We start from the raw sequence: 19,910 nt of genomic DNA, 5'->3' as shown, positions 1-19,910 counted from the left end.
CAACAGATACTTTCTGGGGGCCAGGCACAGCCAGGTTGCTTGAGTCACTGCTGAACTAAGTAGACATGTCTGTGTCCAAAACCAATCTTAAACTTATGCTCACTCCTCATCTTTATGTTTCTGTAGTGGTCCTAGCAATCCTTGCTTAGCTGGACCTTCCTGAGCTCTACCAGGAGAGGACCCCAGAAGAGTCCTTAGGGATCCACTAGGTTTTACCAGGAGTTCTCTGGAGACTCCCTGAGGCTGTGTAAGGACAAGATCCCAGGAGAGTTCCAGAAACTATGCTGCAAAGGAGTGCTGAGGATCCACTGAGGTCGTGTCTGGAAGGGATCACCAAAAATCCATTGAGAGTGCCCCATGGAGGAGATTCTGTGACAAAAGGGATCCCTGGAGAGTTCCTGTGGTTGTCATCCACATAAGAAGCATTTATGGAAGGCTCACTGTGTCAGGTGCTGAGGCTGTCACTGACAATGAGATTAGAATAAGACAGAGATGTCCCCTGGTAGTATCTTACAAGCTAAGTGTGGACACAGATATAATCAAAATGCAGTAAGTTAAATGTTGCAGGGTGTGTACAAGCAGTGGAAGGCTGTGCTCTTAGAGACAGAGTATAACACTTGATGTTATGAGAGCTGAGAGAGCCACTAACTCCCCTCTGTAACAAGAGGGTAGAGTGCTGAAGGTATGGTTGGCATGTAATTCTGATAATGCATGTAAGATACCTTTGTATAATACCTTGTATATAGCAGGTACTAAGTCAATCTTACCTATCATTAGTAAATGAAGAGGCACAGAAAACTCTTAATCAGAAAATAAGTATAATCACATTTTGTTCTAAAAGTGAACTGGCAGTGGTCTGCCGAGGAGCTCCCTATATTACACTGAAGACACAACCTGAATAGTCTCTGATCCTTCTGTCTTTGATCTAATACCCACAGAAATATAATGTGATCCACCTATGTAATCTCACGTTTTCTGGCAGCTACAGTACAATAAAAATAAATTTGAAAAGAATAAGTTTAACAACACATTTTATTGAACCTAATATATCTACAATACTAACTTTCAATATATAGTTATTACTAAATTGCTAATTTTTCATACAAAAGTCTTTGGAATCCACGTTGCAAGGGCGCGACGGCCGTTGGGGGCTGCAACCCAGGCGACTTCCGCGTGCCGCCGTGCTCGACCGCTCTCCCTGGAAGCCTGGCCTAGTCCCCCTGCCCCCTGTTCCCTCGGGAGCGCTCCACGCCACTCTGCGGCCGCGCCCGTCCCCTCACTGCACGGCGAACACCCGTCCACCGGCATCTTCCGACCCCGCGCAGGGCCGGCGATGCAGCCTCGGCCGGGGATGTTTCGCCCTTCCGGGCCGCCCGGCCGTGGGTCGGGACGGCGTCTGGCTTCCTTTTGTTCTAGGGCCGGCTCCCAGAAAGCACTCAAGAAAAGAAACCAGAGTCACAGACGGAGCCTGGCGCGGTTTCGGAATTGCTGAGCTCGAGGCTCCAGCGGCTTCCCGGGAGTCCGCGGCCAGAAACCGAAGGCGGACCGCAGATCAAGCCCAATGACGCGCGCGGGTCCCGGCGTCGCCCTTTAATGCCGTCCGGCGCCCGGCGCAGTACGTCACACGCCGCCTGGCACGGAGGCGGGACTTCCGGGCGTGCGGAGGCACAACTTCCGGAGGGAGGCGGAAGAGCCTCCAGGTTGTACGCTCTGGAGTCCCGGGACCGCTGAGGGGCCGCTAGGGGTACAGGAAAGGGCGACTGAGAGCAGGCCGGCCGCACGCAGGGTGTCTGTGCCGCGAGTCTGAGGGATGAGGAGGGGCCATGGCCAGCGACGGGGCCAGGAAGCAGTTCTGGAAGCGCAGCAACAGCAAGGTCCCAGGCAGGTGGGTGTGACAGGGAGGGCCAGGTTGGGGTCAGGGGTCAGGGGTCAGGTGACTGCGTCTGCCTGCTGGGCTGCTGGGGGAGTCGGGGTCTGGGAGGGTAATTTGGGCGCTGAGGAGACTGCTGGGTGGTGTCAGGGGTGTTGGGGGGTCTGGAGGGTCCGAGCGTGGGGTCTGGGAGGTGACAGCGGCTGCACGTAGGAGAGCGGGAGGAGCTGCTGGCTAGTTTTTCCGGAGGCTGGCTGGCTTTCTTCTGAGACACTCCTAGGGACCCCGGGGAAACTGAAAGGAACTGACACGGGTCATGCTGAGAAGTTTGGTGAAGTCCGGAAACTGGCCGGGGCCAGACTGCCAGACTGAGGTCGGTTTCTGCAGGGCGTGTGGTGGTTTTGACTCACTTGATTTGCATTCTTGTCTCTCTTGGGGGCTGCTGCTTTTACCTGGAGCGTGGAAGGTTAAACGTTCCCTGTCAGTTTCCTTGCTTCCACTTTGTGGCCTGAAAACCAATTCCTCTCGTGTCAGCATCAGGAAGCAAACTAAAAAAAGTTTTTTTTTTTTTTTAAAAATTAAGTACCTGAAATGACCTGGGTGTACCCTGGAAGCTGTACAGGCTTGGCACTGAGCCCCAGCCAGAGCCCTAGGGAATGAGGAGACGTTACATAGAAAACACCTAGGATAAAATCAGCCACTGGTGAAACACATTGGAGAAAAGCAAACTTCCAGATTTCAAAACATAGTTTGTTATGTCTTGAAGCTGAAGTCTTAAGATACTGAAAAATAAGAATAGTGATATTAATATAACTCTAAGAATCATTCATAAGCACAGTAAAATGCTTTGTACTCATGTGTTTCATAATAAACACTATTGCTTAAGGGTTAAAATTATAAACTTTGGAATTCACTGCATCCAGTCAGAAAGTTTACTTTTTAGAGAGATCTGGGAGTTGGCAGGAGTGAGTTACTAACTGCTAACAGTGACTTTGAGAATGAAGAGAGTCATCAAAGGTAGCCAAAGACCATATTTTACTCTTGATTGTGCTTGATTTAAGAACAATAAGAAGTTTCATCAAAACCAGTGTCACGTTCCAAGATGAGGTGAAGATTCTGGAATGGTGGAGGATAGGATGTCCTACTAATGACAGGAACAAATACTCTAGAGTGTAGAGTCCAGGCAAAAGGAGCCACGTGACAGTGTAACTTTTATGTGTTGCTTTTAGATCTTGCGGTTTTGGTTCTTCATCAGGCTAAACTCTAATCAATTCTTAAATAAACTGAAGTGTAAGATTAATAGAGCTGCTGTGTGGAGTTACAACAGTGAATAAACTTTTGGACTGATGACTGTGGTTCTTGGTAATTTGTTCTTGCACTAGGTTGAATAGTGTTTCACCCCAAAATTCAAGTCCATTCAGAACCTGTGAATGTGACCTTATTTGAAGATAGGGTCCTTGCAGAAGTAATCAAGTTAAGATGAGGTCATTGTGGTTTAGAATGGGCTCTAATCTAATCCAATGACTGTTGTCTTTATAAGAAGGAAATTTGGACACAGAGAGACAGACGCAAGGAAGATGGCCCTGTGAAGACAGAAGAAGAGATTGGGACAATGCATTTACAAGCTGAGGAAAGCCAGAGATTGCTAGCAGCCACCAGCAACTAGAAGAGTCAAGGATAGATTAGGAAACTAATGCAGTCCCAATTTTCCTCTGTGAAATCCTGATTTACCAATGAGAGACTTTGACTTCGACGCTGTGCTGTGTCTTAGACACTTTTGAGAGCAGCTGCCATGTTACACTTAGAAAGTTGGAGTGGAGTCTTGGAGAATTATTAGAAGCCATCACTGAAGAGGGCAGGAAAAGAAAGGAAAGGTTGGGCCCACCAGAGAGGCCTGTACGGCCTCTGTGTTTCCTCTCTATCCTGTGGTGCTTGCCTCTAGCAGTGCTATTTCAGGTGACAGGCTGGAACTCTTCCTTGTAGGAGGAGTTGCAAAGGTATGCTCTTTTCTCCGTCAGTAATGATGATCACTAGCTGCATACTTAGTCTTCCCCTACATAAGCATGGTGCTAGCAGAGGTCCTAGCCAGGTTGCTGTGGTTTTGCCAGCTCTTTCAACTGTTTCCCATGATTGTTTTACTCTTTTCTGAGTGTGGTTCTCAACCCAAGGAAACTCAGGAGGAAGACTACACCCAGCACAAAATACAAGACTATTAAAGGACCTTTTAGGTAGCTCAACCCTTAGTAATTCCTTATGACAAAGAATAATAGCTGACATTCATTAAGCGCTCAGTATTTCCCCAGCACTGTTCTTGGTGCTCTACAGGTGTTATGTCTACCAGTGTTTTGTAATTTGCAGAGCACATGCTTTTTCCTCCAGCCATACTCACTGAGTTAGGCTTGGTTTAAAGCACCTTGGCTGTTTCCCCTGAAATGCTATGCTGAGAAGTGTAGTGTTTTTGCATACTGCATATGGCCCCGTGTAACCTGACTGCTGCTCCTGCATTTGGCTATGTCTTCCACCTGTCCCTGCTTTGAACTCCTCCCTCAGCAGTGCTGTTGGACTTGTAGGTTCCTCGTTACACCATGCTGTGTGATGCCCCTATTACTGGAATGATCCTTTCCTCCCTTTGGCCTAGCTTACCTTCTTTTTTTCTTTTTCTTTTTTTTTTTTTACTTTTCAAAATTCACCTCCAGCATACCTCCTGGAAAAGCTTTGTCTGTTTTTATGCAGTCTGAACTAAAGTATTACCCTTTTATGCATCAAACTCAGTATTGTTGATATGTGCTTGTTTTCTTCACTAGCGAGCTCTGCCAGTTTAGAGAATGTGCCTTATTCATCTTTGCATTGCTCGTACCGACAAGTGGTGGTTGATCCAAACTGTCTTTCAAGTTAGCCTGGAGAGAATAAATGATTTGGTCGAGGTTATACACTGGATGAGGTGGTCTTACTAGTGGACCCCTCTGTTCTGTGTACAGAGGGTTTTTGGTTTTCAGGTTGCAAGTCTGGCTGATGCCTTCTTAGAAATTTCTTTTATGGATGCACCAGGATGCGTGGTACTGTGGAAAGACTTAAGACTGGGAGTTGGGTTGTCCAGGTTTTAGCCTTCTCTTTCTAATAGTATCTGTGTGACATTAACCAAGTCATGTCACCCTGAGGGCCCTCGGTTTCTGTATTTGTTACATGAACAGGTTGTGCTACACCTAAGTGGCTATGGTGAACAGGGCGGGATTTCTTTGGCCCAGCCCGATTCTCTTTGATGAGAAAAGAAGAGGCCTCTAGGACAAATTTTGTGAGTGTGATAATTTATTCATCCAGCAAATATGTATTGAACCCATACTATGGAGTGGGAGAGCAGGGTATAACTAAGGTAAGTAGAGAGTTAACTGTTGGAAGGCAATTGCTGTAAAAATGTAATGCAGGGAAGCGGGATGGATAAGTTCAGGGACAGGTGTGGTGGGGAGGGTTTCTTGGTGATAAGGTGGCCCTCACTGAGTGATAAGGGAGCCCCTCATTGAGAAGGTGGCATTTGAGGAAAGATTGGCAGGAGGTGAGGGACAGCTCCCCTGGGTAGCTGGAGAAAAGCAGTCCAGGCAGAGGGGCAAGCAGGTACACAGACCTGGGCCTGGGCGTGGGGCTGGTGTGTCTGAGGAGAGAGCAAGGGGCCAGTGTGGCTATAGCCCAGGGAGGGGAGAGTCCCAGCACATCAGGTCCCAAGGGTGGAGGGAGTAGGGCCTGTGGTTGCAGTGAAGATGTGGACTGTTACTCCCTCCCCCCCCTTTTTTTTTAAATTTATTTTTTGAGTCAGGGTCTCACTCTGTTGCCCAGACTGGAGGGCAGTGACTCTATCACAGCTCACTGCTGCCTCTAACTCTTGGGCTCAAGGGATCCTCCTGCCTCAGCCTCCTGAGTAGCTGGGACTACAGGCATGTGCCACCATACCTGCCTAGTTTGTCTATTTTTTGTAGAGGCAGGGTCTTGCTATGTTGCCCAGGCTGGTCTTGAACTCCTGGCCTCAGGTGATCTTTCTGTCTCAGCCTCCCAAAGTGCTGAGATTATAGGAGTGAGACATTGCCTTTGGCCTCTTTTATTCTGAGTGAATGGGAAGCCTTTGGAGGGTTTTGAGCAGAGATGTAGCATAGTCTGCCTTAGGTTTAACAGGATTACTTTGATAGACTGGAGGTATCGGTGGGGTGAAGGGCAGAAGCAGGGAGACCAGGTAGAGGGTGGCTGTAGCATCCAGGTGAGGATGGCATCCAGGTCATGGAGGTGGTGAGAAGCAGTAGGTAGGGGATAAGAATCAGGGAAGGTTCCATCTCTGGCTTTCAGGGCCTGTTCTTTCTTGGGCCATTGGTGTGCTTGGCTTGTGAAGGGCTTGCTTTCTGCAGTTGCAGTTGGAATTCTGGCCACACTTAACTTTAAATGCCAAGACCAAATCACAGCACACTGCTTTTGAGAACACAGACAGCCTTTTAGTGCAGATCTGATGTTTGCTATTTTAGCTCAGCTCTGCCTGGCAGGGTGTGCTCTGCTGACAGAAGGGTATGCAGGCAGCTGGGGTATGTGAAGTATGATATTTGAAAGTGGGATGGCAGCAAGAAAGGCCTAAATTGAGTATGGCAGGGCTGTGGGTTCTTTGGATAAAGCTCAAGCAGAGGAGGGTTCTCAGTGTCTCGGGTCTGTCAGCTTTTAGCGTATACTGCCAGAGCCACTGGCATCTCTGAGCAAATGTGACAGTAGGCCCAACAGGCTACCATCCGGACTCAGTTGAAGGAGAGGAGTTGATGGGGGATAATGAATGCATTCAGAAAACAGTTATGAGCCCCTTCCCTGAGCCAGGTACTGTGCTGAGTGCCGAGCAAGCGGACGTGGCCCTCAGAGGTTAGAGGACCGTGCCAGGTAGGAGACGTGTATGCCTGTGATGCAGGTGCAAGTGTGCAGAAGGCAGTAGTCTGGGGATGCTGGCAGGGTCGCAGAGTCCTGTGTGGGTAGAGTGGCCACATCTTCCTGGCTGTGGAGCAGGAGCCAGGCTGGTTGCAGAGGTGCTGGGTAGGGTGTCAGAGCAACCCTGCAGGGCAGTCCTGTGACCGGAGGGAGGGGCGTGGGGGGGCTTCCAAGGTTGCAGAGCAAATTTGGGTCATGGTCTTAAGAGCCAGGAGCATTGAAGGGTTTTAAGCAAGGAGTGGAGTGATACTGTGACACTGTTTGTCGTCCCAGAGGAGAGGCTGAGAGAGGAGGGCAATGGGTGGAGGTGAAAACAAGAGCAGAGGCTGTGGGCTTAGAGAGGAGGGTGCAGGTTCAGGGTGCAGGTGGCAGGTGCAGCTCACAGGATTCACTGATGGGCTGGGTGTTGGGGATCGAGATGATCACCAGGGCTCTGGCCTGAGAGGATGGGGGTGTGCAGAATAATGGGGGTGTGAAGAATAATGGTCCCCCAAAGGTGTCTGTGCCCTCATCCCTGGAACCTGTGAGTGTGCCGTGTTACATGGCAAAGGGAGATTAAGGTTGCTAATCAGCAGACCTTGGAATGGGGGGATTGTCCTGGATTATCTGGCAGGTCCAGTGTAACCACATGAGCTCTTAAAAGTGGTTGGAGAGATTCGACGTGAGATGGACTTCATCCGCGGGTGCTGGCTTTGCAGATGGAGCATGGGACCGTGAGCTAAGGAAGGCGGCACGGCCTTTAGCGTCTGGGAATGGCCTGCTGACAGCTGGCAGGAGCAGGCCTGGGTCCTTCAACACGAGGAACTAAATTCTGTCAGCAACAACTGGAATGAGCAGGAAACGGATTCTCCCCTCAAGCCTCCTGCAAGGAACACAGCTGCTGACACCTGGACTTTAGTCCTTGAGACCTGGGCGGGACTTCTGACCTCCAGAACTTCAAGATGTAATTGTGTGATTTACGTCACTGACTTGTGGTAGTTGGTTACAGCAGCCTTAACGAGTTGGGGAGTGTTCCTAGGGCTGTCCAGTGGCACTTCCCCAGCAGCGTCTGCCCTTGACTGTGGACCGGAGGACCTCAGTCAGTGGCCGTGGGGTCACTGGGTAACTGCTGCAAAGTACATTTTGTCCCAGGAGACTGGAAATAAGCTCAGAGGGTTCTTCCTGTGTTCTGCGCGGGTCCAGGAACTAAAGGGAGGCCCTGCCCCTCTTGTCAGGAATCTTGAGCCGCTGCCTCTGAGCAGCTGGCTTTCTTTTGTTTTTATAAATCTGTATCTATCTCCTTGTGTTTTAGAAGCAGCTGTTTATTTGGTGAGAACCCTCACTCCTGTTTTTGGTGTTGGGAGAAGCCCAGGAGCTTGTATTGCGGCGGCGACTGTGTGTCCGTGCGAGCTGGGTCTCTCCTGTTGCTGTTTGCAAGTGGAGACGATCTGACCCTGACCAGCGCTTGGGAGTGGGAGTGGGCGCGTTTCGCTGTATGCGTAGTTCCTTTCCTTGTTTTTTTTTTTTTTTTTTTCCAGTGGTCTCTTTTCATGTTATTAAATGTCTCTTATTTTGTCCAGAAATATTTTGAAAAATAAACAATGTGAATCCTATTTTTTTTCCTCCTACATATTTGCCTAGTGCAGCAAGTCTAGACTCTTTTGGGTTAATTTTAAGTGAAGACAAAAATGATTAAAACAAATAAGTCCATGATGATTGTGAATTATTTTTTAAATAATGAGAGCAGGAGGAAGTACCCCCTTCTCCCCAAGGTATTGTTAAGGAACCTTGGGAGATCATGATGGGGATGAGGACACATCCTGCGCCTACTCATCTTTTGTTTTTCTTTTCCCCAAACTGCCTCTGTCTGGCTGGGGGGGGGGAGGAGTGACATCTGCCCCCTCCTTTCCTTCTCTGGAAGGCTCAGTGTCTTCTGCCTTCCTCAGCCTGGTCCTTCATTCACAGAACACAGCCACCTGGAGATCTGCTTCATGCAGACACTTATGGGCACAGTGGGGAGTCACGGGGTGGGGAATGTCACTGTGCTCGGCCCTGGGAGCACAGCGTGACTGACCTTGTGAGTTCTTTCTCCTGAGGAGTTCAGGGAGAGTGTCCTTTAAGGGGACACTCCCAGTGCAGGGGTTCAGTGCTGTGCTGGAGGTGCGGGGGTGGAGTCACAGAGCTGAGTGGGCGGGGCTTGGCGTGACCCTCACACTGAGTGGTTTATTGAGTGCTTACCTTGGGCCAGCACTTTCCACACAACCACCCATTTAGTCCTCACAGCAGCTATGAGTGGGGGAGGTACTGAATGGTCCCTGTTTTCCAGAAGAGGAAGCTTAGAAGCTGAGTCACTTGCTTAAAGTCACACAGCTTATAAATGGCAGAACTGGGGTTGGAACCTCAGGAGTCAGTGTCCAGAGTCTATCATTAGCATATCTGTATCATCTGTGCGCTGTGGCCTTTAGCACGGAAACCATTAGAGGGCTCACTCGCTGACCAGCAATCTGATCCTTCTGAAGGATGGGTTGGGTGGCGGCAGGTCCCCCAGAACCCAGCCCTGATATTTGAACTCAGGCTGCTGCCTGGCTGGGCCTGCCTGGCCTTGGAGCCCTGCTGAGCTCAGCCTGAGACTTGGCTTTTTTGTGCTTTGAGTTGGCACTTTGACTTCTGGGTCTCCAGGCAGTTCTTTTGGAGTTGTTCTTCATCCTTTAGGGAGGAGAGGCAGAGGTGTCAGGAGGCCGAGAGGGAACAGGGCAGCCTGGGCTCGTCCCATTTCTGGGGCCCTGTTCTATGGGGAACTTTCGTTTTGAGTATGCCCAGATGTTTTGTTCTCCCCTCTGAAAAGCTGTTTCTTCTTTTCTAGGGATTAACATGGAAATTCCACCCTCAGTGCTGAGGGCCGTGAAGGGGCACATAGCGATCGGTGGGTCGGGTTGGTTAGAACAGCTGTGGGGTCTCCCTTTGCAGTGGATGGGAAGGGGCTGAGAATGTGGTGGGCCCCTTAACGTGGGGGTGGGCTTGTGGATGAGAGTTGGCAGTGGTCCCTCCTGGAGGCATGCGTTTGAGGCTCCTTTACCTAGAGGTGGGCGATGAGGGCAGGAGAGAGTGTGACTTTCCCTAGTGTGAAGAAAGGAGGACTGAGGGCTCGGCTGGGGGTGCAGAGGCAGGGAGCGCATGGAAGGGTCTGCTGGCATCTGCGGTGGGCAGCGGGAGACGAGGAGAGAAAAGGAAGAAGGGCTCGGTGTGGTGAGTCTGGAGCTGAAGTCGGGCAGGGAGGGAGTGAGGGAGAGGCAGCAGGAAGGAGAGAGGGGACGGGGCTGGGTGATGGCTGGCTGCTAGGGTGGGGACTGTCTGTACAGGGCTGCATCGCCTAATGTTGGGGCGTGTTCTGAGAAATGCGTCAGGCGATTCCGTCATTGTGGGAACATTATAGAGTGCACTTGCACAAACCCAGATGGTGGAGCCTGTGACACCCCAAGGCCGTGTGGCAGAGCCTGTTGCTCCTGGGCTACACACCTGTGCAGCACGTGACTGCGCTGAATGCTGTAGGCAGCTGCGATGCAGCGTTAAGTGTCTGTGTATCTAAACATAGAAATGGCACAGTAAAAATATAGCATAAAAGAAAAAAAAATAGTACAGCTGTAAGGGGTACGTATGATGAGTGGAGCTCGCTGGGCAGGAAAGTGAGTGAGTGTGAAGGCCCAGGACCTCACTGTGCCTGCTGCAGACTTTGCGAACACCACACACCTGGGCTGCACCAAATTCATAAAGTTCTTTTTCTTTCTTCAATAATAAACTAACCTTACCTTACTATGACTTTTTTACTTTGTAAACTTTTTAATTTTTAAAAACTTTTTGACTCTTTTATAATAATAATCTAAAACACAGACATGTTATGCAGTTGTACAAAAATATTTTCTTTATGTCATTATTCTGTAAGCTTTTTTTCTATTTCCAAAAAGTTTTTCCTTTTAAAGCTGTTTTTGTTAAATACTATTAGTAAGACAAAACCATACACGCTAGCCTAGACCTACACAGGGCCAGGACCGTCAGTATTGCTGTCTTCCACCTGCACATCTTGTTCCACTGGAAGGTCTTCAGAGGCAGTGACAGGCAAGGAGCTGTGATCTCCCGTGATAACAGTGCCTTCTTGTGGAATGCCTCCTGAAGGACCTATCTGAGGCTGTTTTATAGTTAACTTTTTTTTAAAAAAATAAGTAGGAGGAGTACACTCTAACGACAAAAAGTTTAGTATGGTAAATACATAAACTAGTAACATAGTAGTTTATTGCCGTTGTCAAGTATTATGTACTGTACCTAATTGTATGTGCTGTACTTTCATTGGCTGCCAGCCCAGTAGGTTTGTTTACACTGGCATCACCACAAACACGGGACTAATGCATTGCGCTATGATATTACGATGGCTATGGCATCATTAGGCGGTGAGAATTTTTTTTTTTTTTTTTTTTTTTTTTGAGACAGAGTCTCGCTTTGTTGCCCAGGCTAGAGTGAGTGCCGTGGCGTCAGCCTAGCTCACAGCAACCTCAAACTCCTGGGCTCGAGTGATCCTTCTGCCTCAGCCTCCCGGGTAGCTGGGACTACAGGCATGCGCCACCATGCCCGGCTAATTTTTTATATATATATTAGTTGGCCAATTAATTTCTTTCTATTTATAGTAGAGACGGGGTCTCGCTCTTGCTCAGGCTGCTTTTGAACTCCTGACCTTGAGCAATCCGCCCGCCTCGGCCTCCCAAGAGCTAGGATTACAGGCGTGAGCCACAGCGCCCGACCCAGGCGGTGAGAATTTTTCAGCTCCTTTATAATCTTACGAGACCACTGTTGTGTATATGGTCTGTCATTGACTGCAATGTTGTTACGCAACACATAACTGTACTTTTCCATGTTAGACATTTCAAAATACTTCTGTTTCCTTTATTTTTTTAGAGACAGGGTCTTGGTCTGTTGCCCAGGCTGGAGTGCTGTGGTGTAGTCATAGCTCACTGTAACCATGAGCTCTTGGGCTAAAGTGATCCTTCTTCCTCAGCCTTCTGAGTAGCTTACCTGGGATTACAGGCACTTGCCACCACACCTGGCTAATTCTCCAAAAAGTCTTTTGTAGAGATGCAGTCTCACCATGTTGCTCAGGCTGGTCTCAAACTCTTGGCCTCAAGCGATCCTCCTGCCTCTGCTTCCCAAAGCATTGCATTACAGGGGCGATCCACTGACCCTGGCCTTATTTCACATTTTCCAAATTTTCTGTAATAAACACACAGTGCTTTTGATACGAGGGAAAAATTTATCGTAAAAATGCTATTTCCAAGACCTATTTCAGCAGATGTCCATGAAACAGCTCTTCATGTGATTCAGAAGTATTGCCTAAGTCCCTGCCGGGTTCTCAGTGCTCTGGGGGCCATGAGAAGTGTGACAGAGACAAAATCCAGTCTCTGTTGCAAGAGCTCATGGCCCACTGGTGAGACTGAGTTGGTGGGAGCCTTGCAGGACAGGGTAAGACTTACTGCCAGGCAGAGTTATGTGGCTGTCAGTGGTGGGCCCAGGAGACCCTCTTTGGTTTGGGTCTGCTAGGCCTTGTCTTTCTGTAGTTGACCCCTTGGGGCAGACATGAGTTTCAGATTATGCTGTGGGTGGAGGAGATGGTAGAATTGTTTACTCTTGTAATAATGGTTTTCATATATTTTTTCTCCAAAGCCCTCTAAAGTTAATTTCCTTGGAAAACTAACTTACTTCTGAATATATTTTATAAATCTGGGAAGCATCACTATGTTTTAGAATGAGCCTGATGATAAATTCAGTTGCTAATTTAGTTCATATTTCAGAAAACCACTATGGAACCCAGAGGGGGCATTGAGTAATGATTGTGCTTGGAGAAGAGAGGTTGATATGCCATAAACTGAAGTTGACTAAATGATTTGCCTGTTCACATCATATATCTGAAATAGAGAGAAGCATTTAATCGTAAATGTGGTAATATAATTTTGCATTTATTTTATGATGCTTAGAACACTGCAGCTGGATTTATTTCTTTTCCACACTTTTATTTTCTCTCACTCTTCACTATTTCCCTCATTGCTATTTTCACCCACTAGTATTTAACCTTTAATCAAGAAAATAAAAACAGATCCGTTCTGTTCTGGTACCATCTGTTTTGTTTTAAAGGCAGCACCTTGATGTAGGGGCTCCAAATTCAAACCAGAAAGTTGTTCTCCAAGATCTGCGGGAGAGAGCTGCCTTCTTGTCAAAACCCAGTGGCCTAGCAACACTGGCCTCTAGTCACACCTTATTCCTGGGCTTCTGGCTTGTTTCTTACTTTTGGAAAGAGCTTACTTTTGTAAAGATTTCTCTGTATGATGTAAAAAGAATGGGAGACTTAGAGTTTATCAGGAATGTGTCCCTTAGGGGTCCTTCATGTTTTGATCCTGTGGAGAATGAGACAGTGCTTCAGTAGTTGTGTCTGTGTAGTACATACACACCTCACCTTCCCAGAGCCAGAGCCATCTTTAAAAAACTAGTAAAACATTAATACTAAAAAAAAAAAAAAAATTAGTAAAAAGCTAGTAAATGTTTCAGACATTCAGAAAGGTTAGACTCACATATTGTACATGGGACACTCGGGTGTCTCCATCCAGCGTGAGAGAGAAGTCATTGCACACGTACGTGCAGTTGAGGCTGCTGGATCCTTCGCCTGGACCCAGCTCCTTTCTCTGGCCCCCGATAGTCTCCATTCTGAACTTTGTATTTTCATTCCCATGCATGCAGTAGAAGTTTTTACCACTCATGTATGTATCAAAAAATGATACATAGTATCATTTTACATTTAAGAATGTTTATAAAGTATGTCATACTGTGTGTATCCAACTTTTCAATGTTCCATTTAATGAAATTTAGCTACATTGATTCTGGTAGCTCTAGTTCATTCATGTCTGCTGCGGTTGGATTTCATTGTATGTGCACATATTCTAGTTTGTTTATGCATTATTCCATCAATAATGGGCATCTAGATTTATCTGATTTTTTTTTTTTTTTTTTAGTATTGCAGACATTGCTGAATCCATCTCCTTATATGCTTGTGCAAGAATTTTTCTAGGTTGTATATCAAGAAGTGGAATTATATCATGTATATCTGCTTTTCTTAAGGAGTCACTAGGGTTCTTTTTAAAACAGTGGATTACTGCTGTGCTTTAAAGTAGTATAATTTATAAGAAATTTATTGGTTAATATACTTTTTTAAAGAAAGATTTCATTATCTGAAATGAGGTAGCGGGTTAGTTGCCACTTACTCTTTTAAAATAGCTTTAGTCAAAGTTTGTTTTTCTTTTTAGCTGTGCAAGACTAAATAAAAGTGCAATTTTGATAAGATAAAATGAGATTCCTTTAGTCTGAGCCTGAACTTTGTTCAAATATTTTCTGCTCAATAAACACATTTGGTTTGCCTGTGAAGAATTAATGCATCTCCGACTGTCCTGGGAGGGATTTGCCTGTGGGCCGTGATAAGCTACAGACACGTTTGAGAAAATGACATGGAAGTGTTGGGCTGTGGGCCCCCTGGTTTGAGCTATATGGATATACTGGGACATGATAGCAAGAATGTAAGTGTTCAAATAAAGATAAATTGATAATATCGATGACTGCTGTTTGTAGGTCACTTTACAACACCCAAACTGCTGTCTTAAGTGGCCATCACATCCTGTACACATTCTTACTCCCATTTCCGGGATGAGAAAGCTAAAGCTCAGATCAATTCCTTGGTTAAAGCTTTGTCAGCTAGTCAATGTTGGAGCCGGGCCTCGAACCTGCGTGTTTTGATTCTTAAACCTTGGGAGCTTTTACCAGCGTCAGGGAGGCCTCCATGAAATTTTAGGAAGATGACGTGACACATAGGTTGTGCTTGATCTAAACTGGCTGTATACCTTTTTGGGGGAGGTGCGGTGGCGCATGTAGGAAGCATTTGATTCTGCTCATGGATTCTCTGGGTCAGAAAATCAGTTAGGGCACAGTGGGGACAGCTCGTCTCTGCTCTATAATGTCCGGGGCATTGGTAGGAAAATTTGAAGGCTGGGTCTGAAATCGTAAGGCGGCTCGTTCCCTTGTCTAGCGGGTGATGCAGGCTGTCAGCTGGGACCTCCTCTGGTGCTGTTGGCTGGAATGCATACGTGTGGGTGTTCCTCGTGGCTGGTCCAGGCTTCCTTACAGAGCGGTGGCTGGGTTCTGAGAGAGAGAGAGAGAGAACCCAAGAGAGCCAGGTGAAAGCTGTATTGCTTTTTAAAAAGTTACAGCATCTTTATTGAGTTCCAGACACAACATAATTCACCCATTTAAATTCACATACAGCAGCATTCACCCGTTTAAAGTATATAATGCAGGCCGGGCGCGGTGGCTCACGCCTGTAATCCTAGCACTTTGGGAGGCCGAGGCGGGCGGATTGCTCAAGGTAAGGAGAAACCAGCCTGAGCGAGACCCCGTCTCTACCAAAAATAGAAAGAAATTAATTGACCAACTAAAAATATATATACAAAAATTGGCCGGGCATGGTGGTGCATGCCTGTAGTCCCAGCTACTCGGGAGGCTGAGGCAGGAGGATCGCTTGAGCCCAGGAGATTGAGGTTGCTGTGAGCGAGGCTGACACCATGGCACTCACTCTAGCCTGGGCAACAAAGTGAGACTCTGTCTCAAAAAAAAAAAAAAAAAAAAAAAAAAGGATATAATGCAGTGGGTTTTAGTGTATTCAAAGCGTTGTGTAACTATCAGCACAATCAATTTTGGAACATGTTTATTATCTTGGAAAAACCCTTGTATCTTTTAGTTATCACCCCTAGCCTCCCTCCTCCCATCCCTAAGCAACCACTAATCTACTTCCTGTCTCTATAGAAGTCCTATTCTAGACATTTCAAGTAAATGGAATCATACAGTATTTTTTTGTGTGTGATTGGCTTCATACACTTAGCATAATGTTTTCAGGGTTCATCCATGTTGTAGCTTGTATCAGTACTTCTTTTTTATAGCTAGATATTCCATTGTATGAATATGGCATATTTTGTTTATCCATTCATGAAGTGATAGACATTTGAGTTGTTTCCACCTTTTGGATGTTATGAATAATGCTATGAACATTTCAGAACAAGGTTTTGTGTGGATGCCTTTCGTTTCTCTTGGTTATATACTAGAAGTGGAATTGCTGGGTTAAATGGAAACTCTGTATTTAATTGTTTGAGGAATTATTAGACTGTTTTCCAAAACGGCTGCACCATTTTTTATTCTCACTGGCAATGTATGATAGTTTGAATTTCCTGCATTTTCGCCAACATTTGTTATTGTCTGTCTTTTTAATTTTAGCCATTCGGGGCATATGAAATGGTATCTCATTGTGACTTGGTTTCCCTGATGATATTGAGCATCTGTCTTTGTATGCACTTCTTGCCCATTTGTGTGTCTTTAGAGAAATGGTTATTCAGATCCTTTGTCTTTTTAAAAATTGGTTTGCTTTTTTATTATTGAGTTTTAAGAGCTCTTTATATGTTCTAGATACAAATTCTTTATCGCATAGATGATTTGCAGAGAATATTTTCTATTCTATACGTGTCTTTTGACTTTTTGTCCTTTGTCCTTTGAAATACAAAAATTTTTAGTTTTAATGTCTAATATTTATTTTTGTTGTTTTTGTTGCTTTTGGTGTTATATCTAAGAAGCTATAGCCTAATCTGAGATAAGAGAGATTTACTTCTCTGCTTTCTGTTAATTAAGAGTTTTTATAGTTTAAGTTCTTTTATATTTAGGTCTTTGATTCTGAGTTAATTTTTGTATATTGTTAGAAGCAGAGTGCAGCCTTATTCTTTTGCACGTGAATGTCTACTTGTCCTAGCACCATGCAGAGATAAATGTGATATTTCAGTTTGGATGTTTACTGTAGGATTTTCTTCTGAAATCATATAATTCTCCTCTTTTCTTGGGAAGAAGAAATCAACAAAGCCTTCAAGGTGCTAAACCCTTGTGCATCCCCGTGTCTTCTCTGGGTCTCCAGTCTTCCCTTGTGGAGTGAGGCGCTGGCCTGGGGTCCAGGGCACGAGGGAAGGCCTGCATGTTTCTGCTCCCTTCGGTGACAGGCCCCTTGCTGCCCCTTGTGATTTCCCAACTGCCCACCCTCTCCTTAGCCCTCAGGTCTGGCGCATCTGCTCTCTTTGCCGCAAACTTTTTGCCTGCTCCGCTTTTCTTAGGTGTGGGGGTAAGTGATTTTTTTCTCAAGGAATCTTCCTTCTAAGAATGTATTTCTATATTCCCATGGCATGCTATTGTAGGAAATATCACAGAATATTTTCAATGCCAGCTTATTTTTTGCTTTTATGAGTAACCTGTAAGGACCTTAATAGGTCGGACTGTGTTGTGCTTGTCTTTGCCTGCCCAGTACCCTGTCACAGAGTTGGTATCTGTGACAAATGTTTGTTAAATTTTGCTGGAAAATTTTTGGATATAAAAGTAAGCATTTGATATCATTAAAATACTGTGCTTCAGGCACAGGAATGGAAGACTGAATAGGAAATGAATTGAAAATTGAAAAATGACCCAATGTAATATTTTAATGTTTAAGATGATATACTCAAATCAGTGGGGAAAAGCAGAGATTATTTAATAAATGGCATTGTAACAATTGTTTATTTTTTTTTTAAAGTTTCCTCCTAAATACTGTGTACTGAAATAAATTCTAGAAGGATTAAAAACTTAAGGTAAAAAAATGAAACTACAGAAGTATGAAACTAATATACTTAGAACTCACGAAAATCAGCAAGAAAAAATCAAATAACCCTATTAAAAAGTGGGCAAAGGACTTGAACAGAAACTTTTCTAAAGAAGACAGAAGAATGGCCAACAAACATATGAAAAAATGCTCATCATCTCTAATCATCAGGGAAATGCAAATCAAAACTACAATGAGATATCACTTAATTCCAGTGAGAATGGCCTTTATCAAAAAGTCTCCAAATAACAAATGCTGGCGTGGATGCGGAGAGAGAGGAACACTCCTACACTGCTGGTGGGACTGCAAACTAGTTCAACCTCTGTGGAAAGCAATATGGAGATACCTTAAAGCGATACAAGTGATTCTACCATTTGATCCAGCAATCCCATTGCTGGGCATCTACCCAAAAGATCCAGTGACACTCTACAAAAAAGACACCTGCACTCGAATGTTTCTAGCAGCACAATTCATAATTGCAAGGCTGTGGAAACAACCCAAGTGCCCATCAATCCAAGAATGGATTAATAAAATGTGGTATATGTATACCATGGAGTACTATTCAGCTCTAAGAAACAGCTCTAATGTGTGATATAGCACATCTTATATTTTCCTGGTTAGAGCTGGAACCCAAACTACTAAGTGAAGTATCCCAAGAATGGAAAAACAAGCACCAGATATTTTCTCCAGCAAACTGGTATTAACTGAGTAGCACCTAAGTGGACACATAGGTGCTACAGTAATAGGGTATTGGGCAGGTGGGAGGGGGGAGGGGGGCGGGTATGTATATACATAAGGAGTGAGATGTGCACCATCTGGGGGATGGTCATGCTGGAAACTCAGACTTGTGGGGGGAAGGGCATTTATTGAAGCCTTAAAATCTGTACCCCCATAATATGCCGAAATAAAATTAAAAAAAAAAAAAAAGAAGTATGAAACTAGCCTGTAGTTGAATATTGATGCAGGCTCAGAAGAGGTGGGTCTTTTCAGGTATAGTCCCCAAAGTAGAACCATATATAAAGGATAAAAGAGTGATTAGCCTCCCATAACCAGGAAAACAGATTCGCCACCTGTATTAGTTTTCTCTTTCCACGCTAAAAAATTACCACAAACTTGCTGGCTTACGACAAATTATCTCAGAGTTCTGGAGTTCAGAAGTCTCACGGGCTAAAATCAAGGTGTCGGCAGGGCCGGTTTCTCCTGGAGGCTCCAGGGGAGAACTCTTAGCTTGCTCTGTCCAGCTTCTAGCGGCTGCCTGCATTCCTTGGCTCCTGGTCCCTTTCTCAAACTTCAAAGTGTGCAGTGTTGCAGCTCTCTGACCTTCTGTAATGATCACATCTCCCTCTGATCATAGAAGAGAAAGTTCTCCACTTTTGAGTGCTTGGGCCCACGTGGGTAACCCAGGATGATCTTCTTTCTCAAAGTTTGCATATTTAATCACATTTGCAAGCCCCTTTTGCCATGTAAGGTCACACATTCACAGGGTCTGTGCATTAGGACGTGGACAGCTTTGGTGGGGGTTGTTACTCTGCTGAACATACAGCCTGAATGACTAAGAAGGAATCTTCTGTTTACAAAACCCTTTTCACAAATCGATAAGAAAAGCGTGAACACAGCATTAGAAAATGGACAAAGGGTATGAGCAATTTGCAAAAAGAAGAGATGCAAATGAACAAAATTTAAAAAATACTGTTCAGCTTCACTAATGAACAAGAAGGCACACCGCCAACATTGAGACCCCTTTTCTTCTATGAAATTAGCAACGATTTGTTATCTCTCATACATTGTTGGTGGGAATATGAGCTGCTACTCTTTGGCAGTAGGTACCAACAGCCTTTTAAAATGCATGCTTTATAGGCCAAACATTTCATTTCTAGGAATTTATCCTGAAGAGGTTATCATAGTTGTGTGAAAATATTTGTCTCCAAAGATGTTTATTGTCTTTTTTTGTAATCATAGACAATTTTAAATAAGCTAAATGTCTCAAAATCAGCATTGGTTAAACAAATTATGTTGTGGCTACATGGTGAGACAGTGTGAAATTAGAAGTGATATTGTCCAGGGGATGACACAGGCCAGTGATGAGTTAACTGGTGCTCATTCCACTCTTATGGTTTTTGAAAATTTTTGAAATAATTATAGATTTACAAGGAGTTACAGAGAAATGTATAGGGAGATGCGTATACTCATTATTATGCTTTTCAATTTACATATGCTGCTCATACTCTTTTTATGTATCAAACAATACATATAAAGTAAACAAATTGTTTAAGTAAATTGAAGAGCAACAAAGTAATGATATGGGGAAATAGTAATGACCTGTTACTAAGTAAAGAAGGTAGAATTTCATTCTTTTTTTATTTTTATTTTTTA

General features: G+C 45.1%; 1 protein-coding gene across 2 annotated transcripts in view; it reads left to right on the top strand.

Annotated features, from left to right (window-relative positions):
• Positions 1-1,641: 1,641 nt before the first annotated feature.
• TBC1D22A (TBC1 domain family member 22A) overlaps positions 1,642-19,910 on the top strand; it is a 357,816-nt gene continuing 339,547 nt past the window's right edge. Inside the window, exon 1 of one of the 2 annotated variants that reach the window (XM_076006907.1) lies at positions 1,642-1,881. In XM_076006907.1, coding sequence (XP_075863022.1) covers positions 1,811-1,881 — 71 coding nt within the window. In that variant the 5' untranslated portion in view covers positions 1,642-1,810. Of the gene's footprint in view, positions 1,886-19,910 lie in introns of both variants that reach the window. The other variant, XM_012756888.3, reaches the window with a different exon arrangement.

Source organism: Microcebus murinus, chromosome 10 (genome assembly GCF_040939455.1).
Source record: "Microcebus murinus isolate Inina chromosome 10, M.murinus_Inina_mat1.0, whole genome shotgun sequence".
Lineage (NCBI taxonomy): Eukaryota > Metazoa > Chordata > Mammalia > Primates > Cheirogaleidae > Microcebus > Microcebus murinus.
The sequence above is the reverse complement of the archived record's forward strand: the minus strand, read 5'-3'. Positions and strand labels throughout refer to the sequence as shown.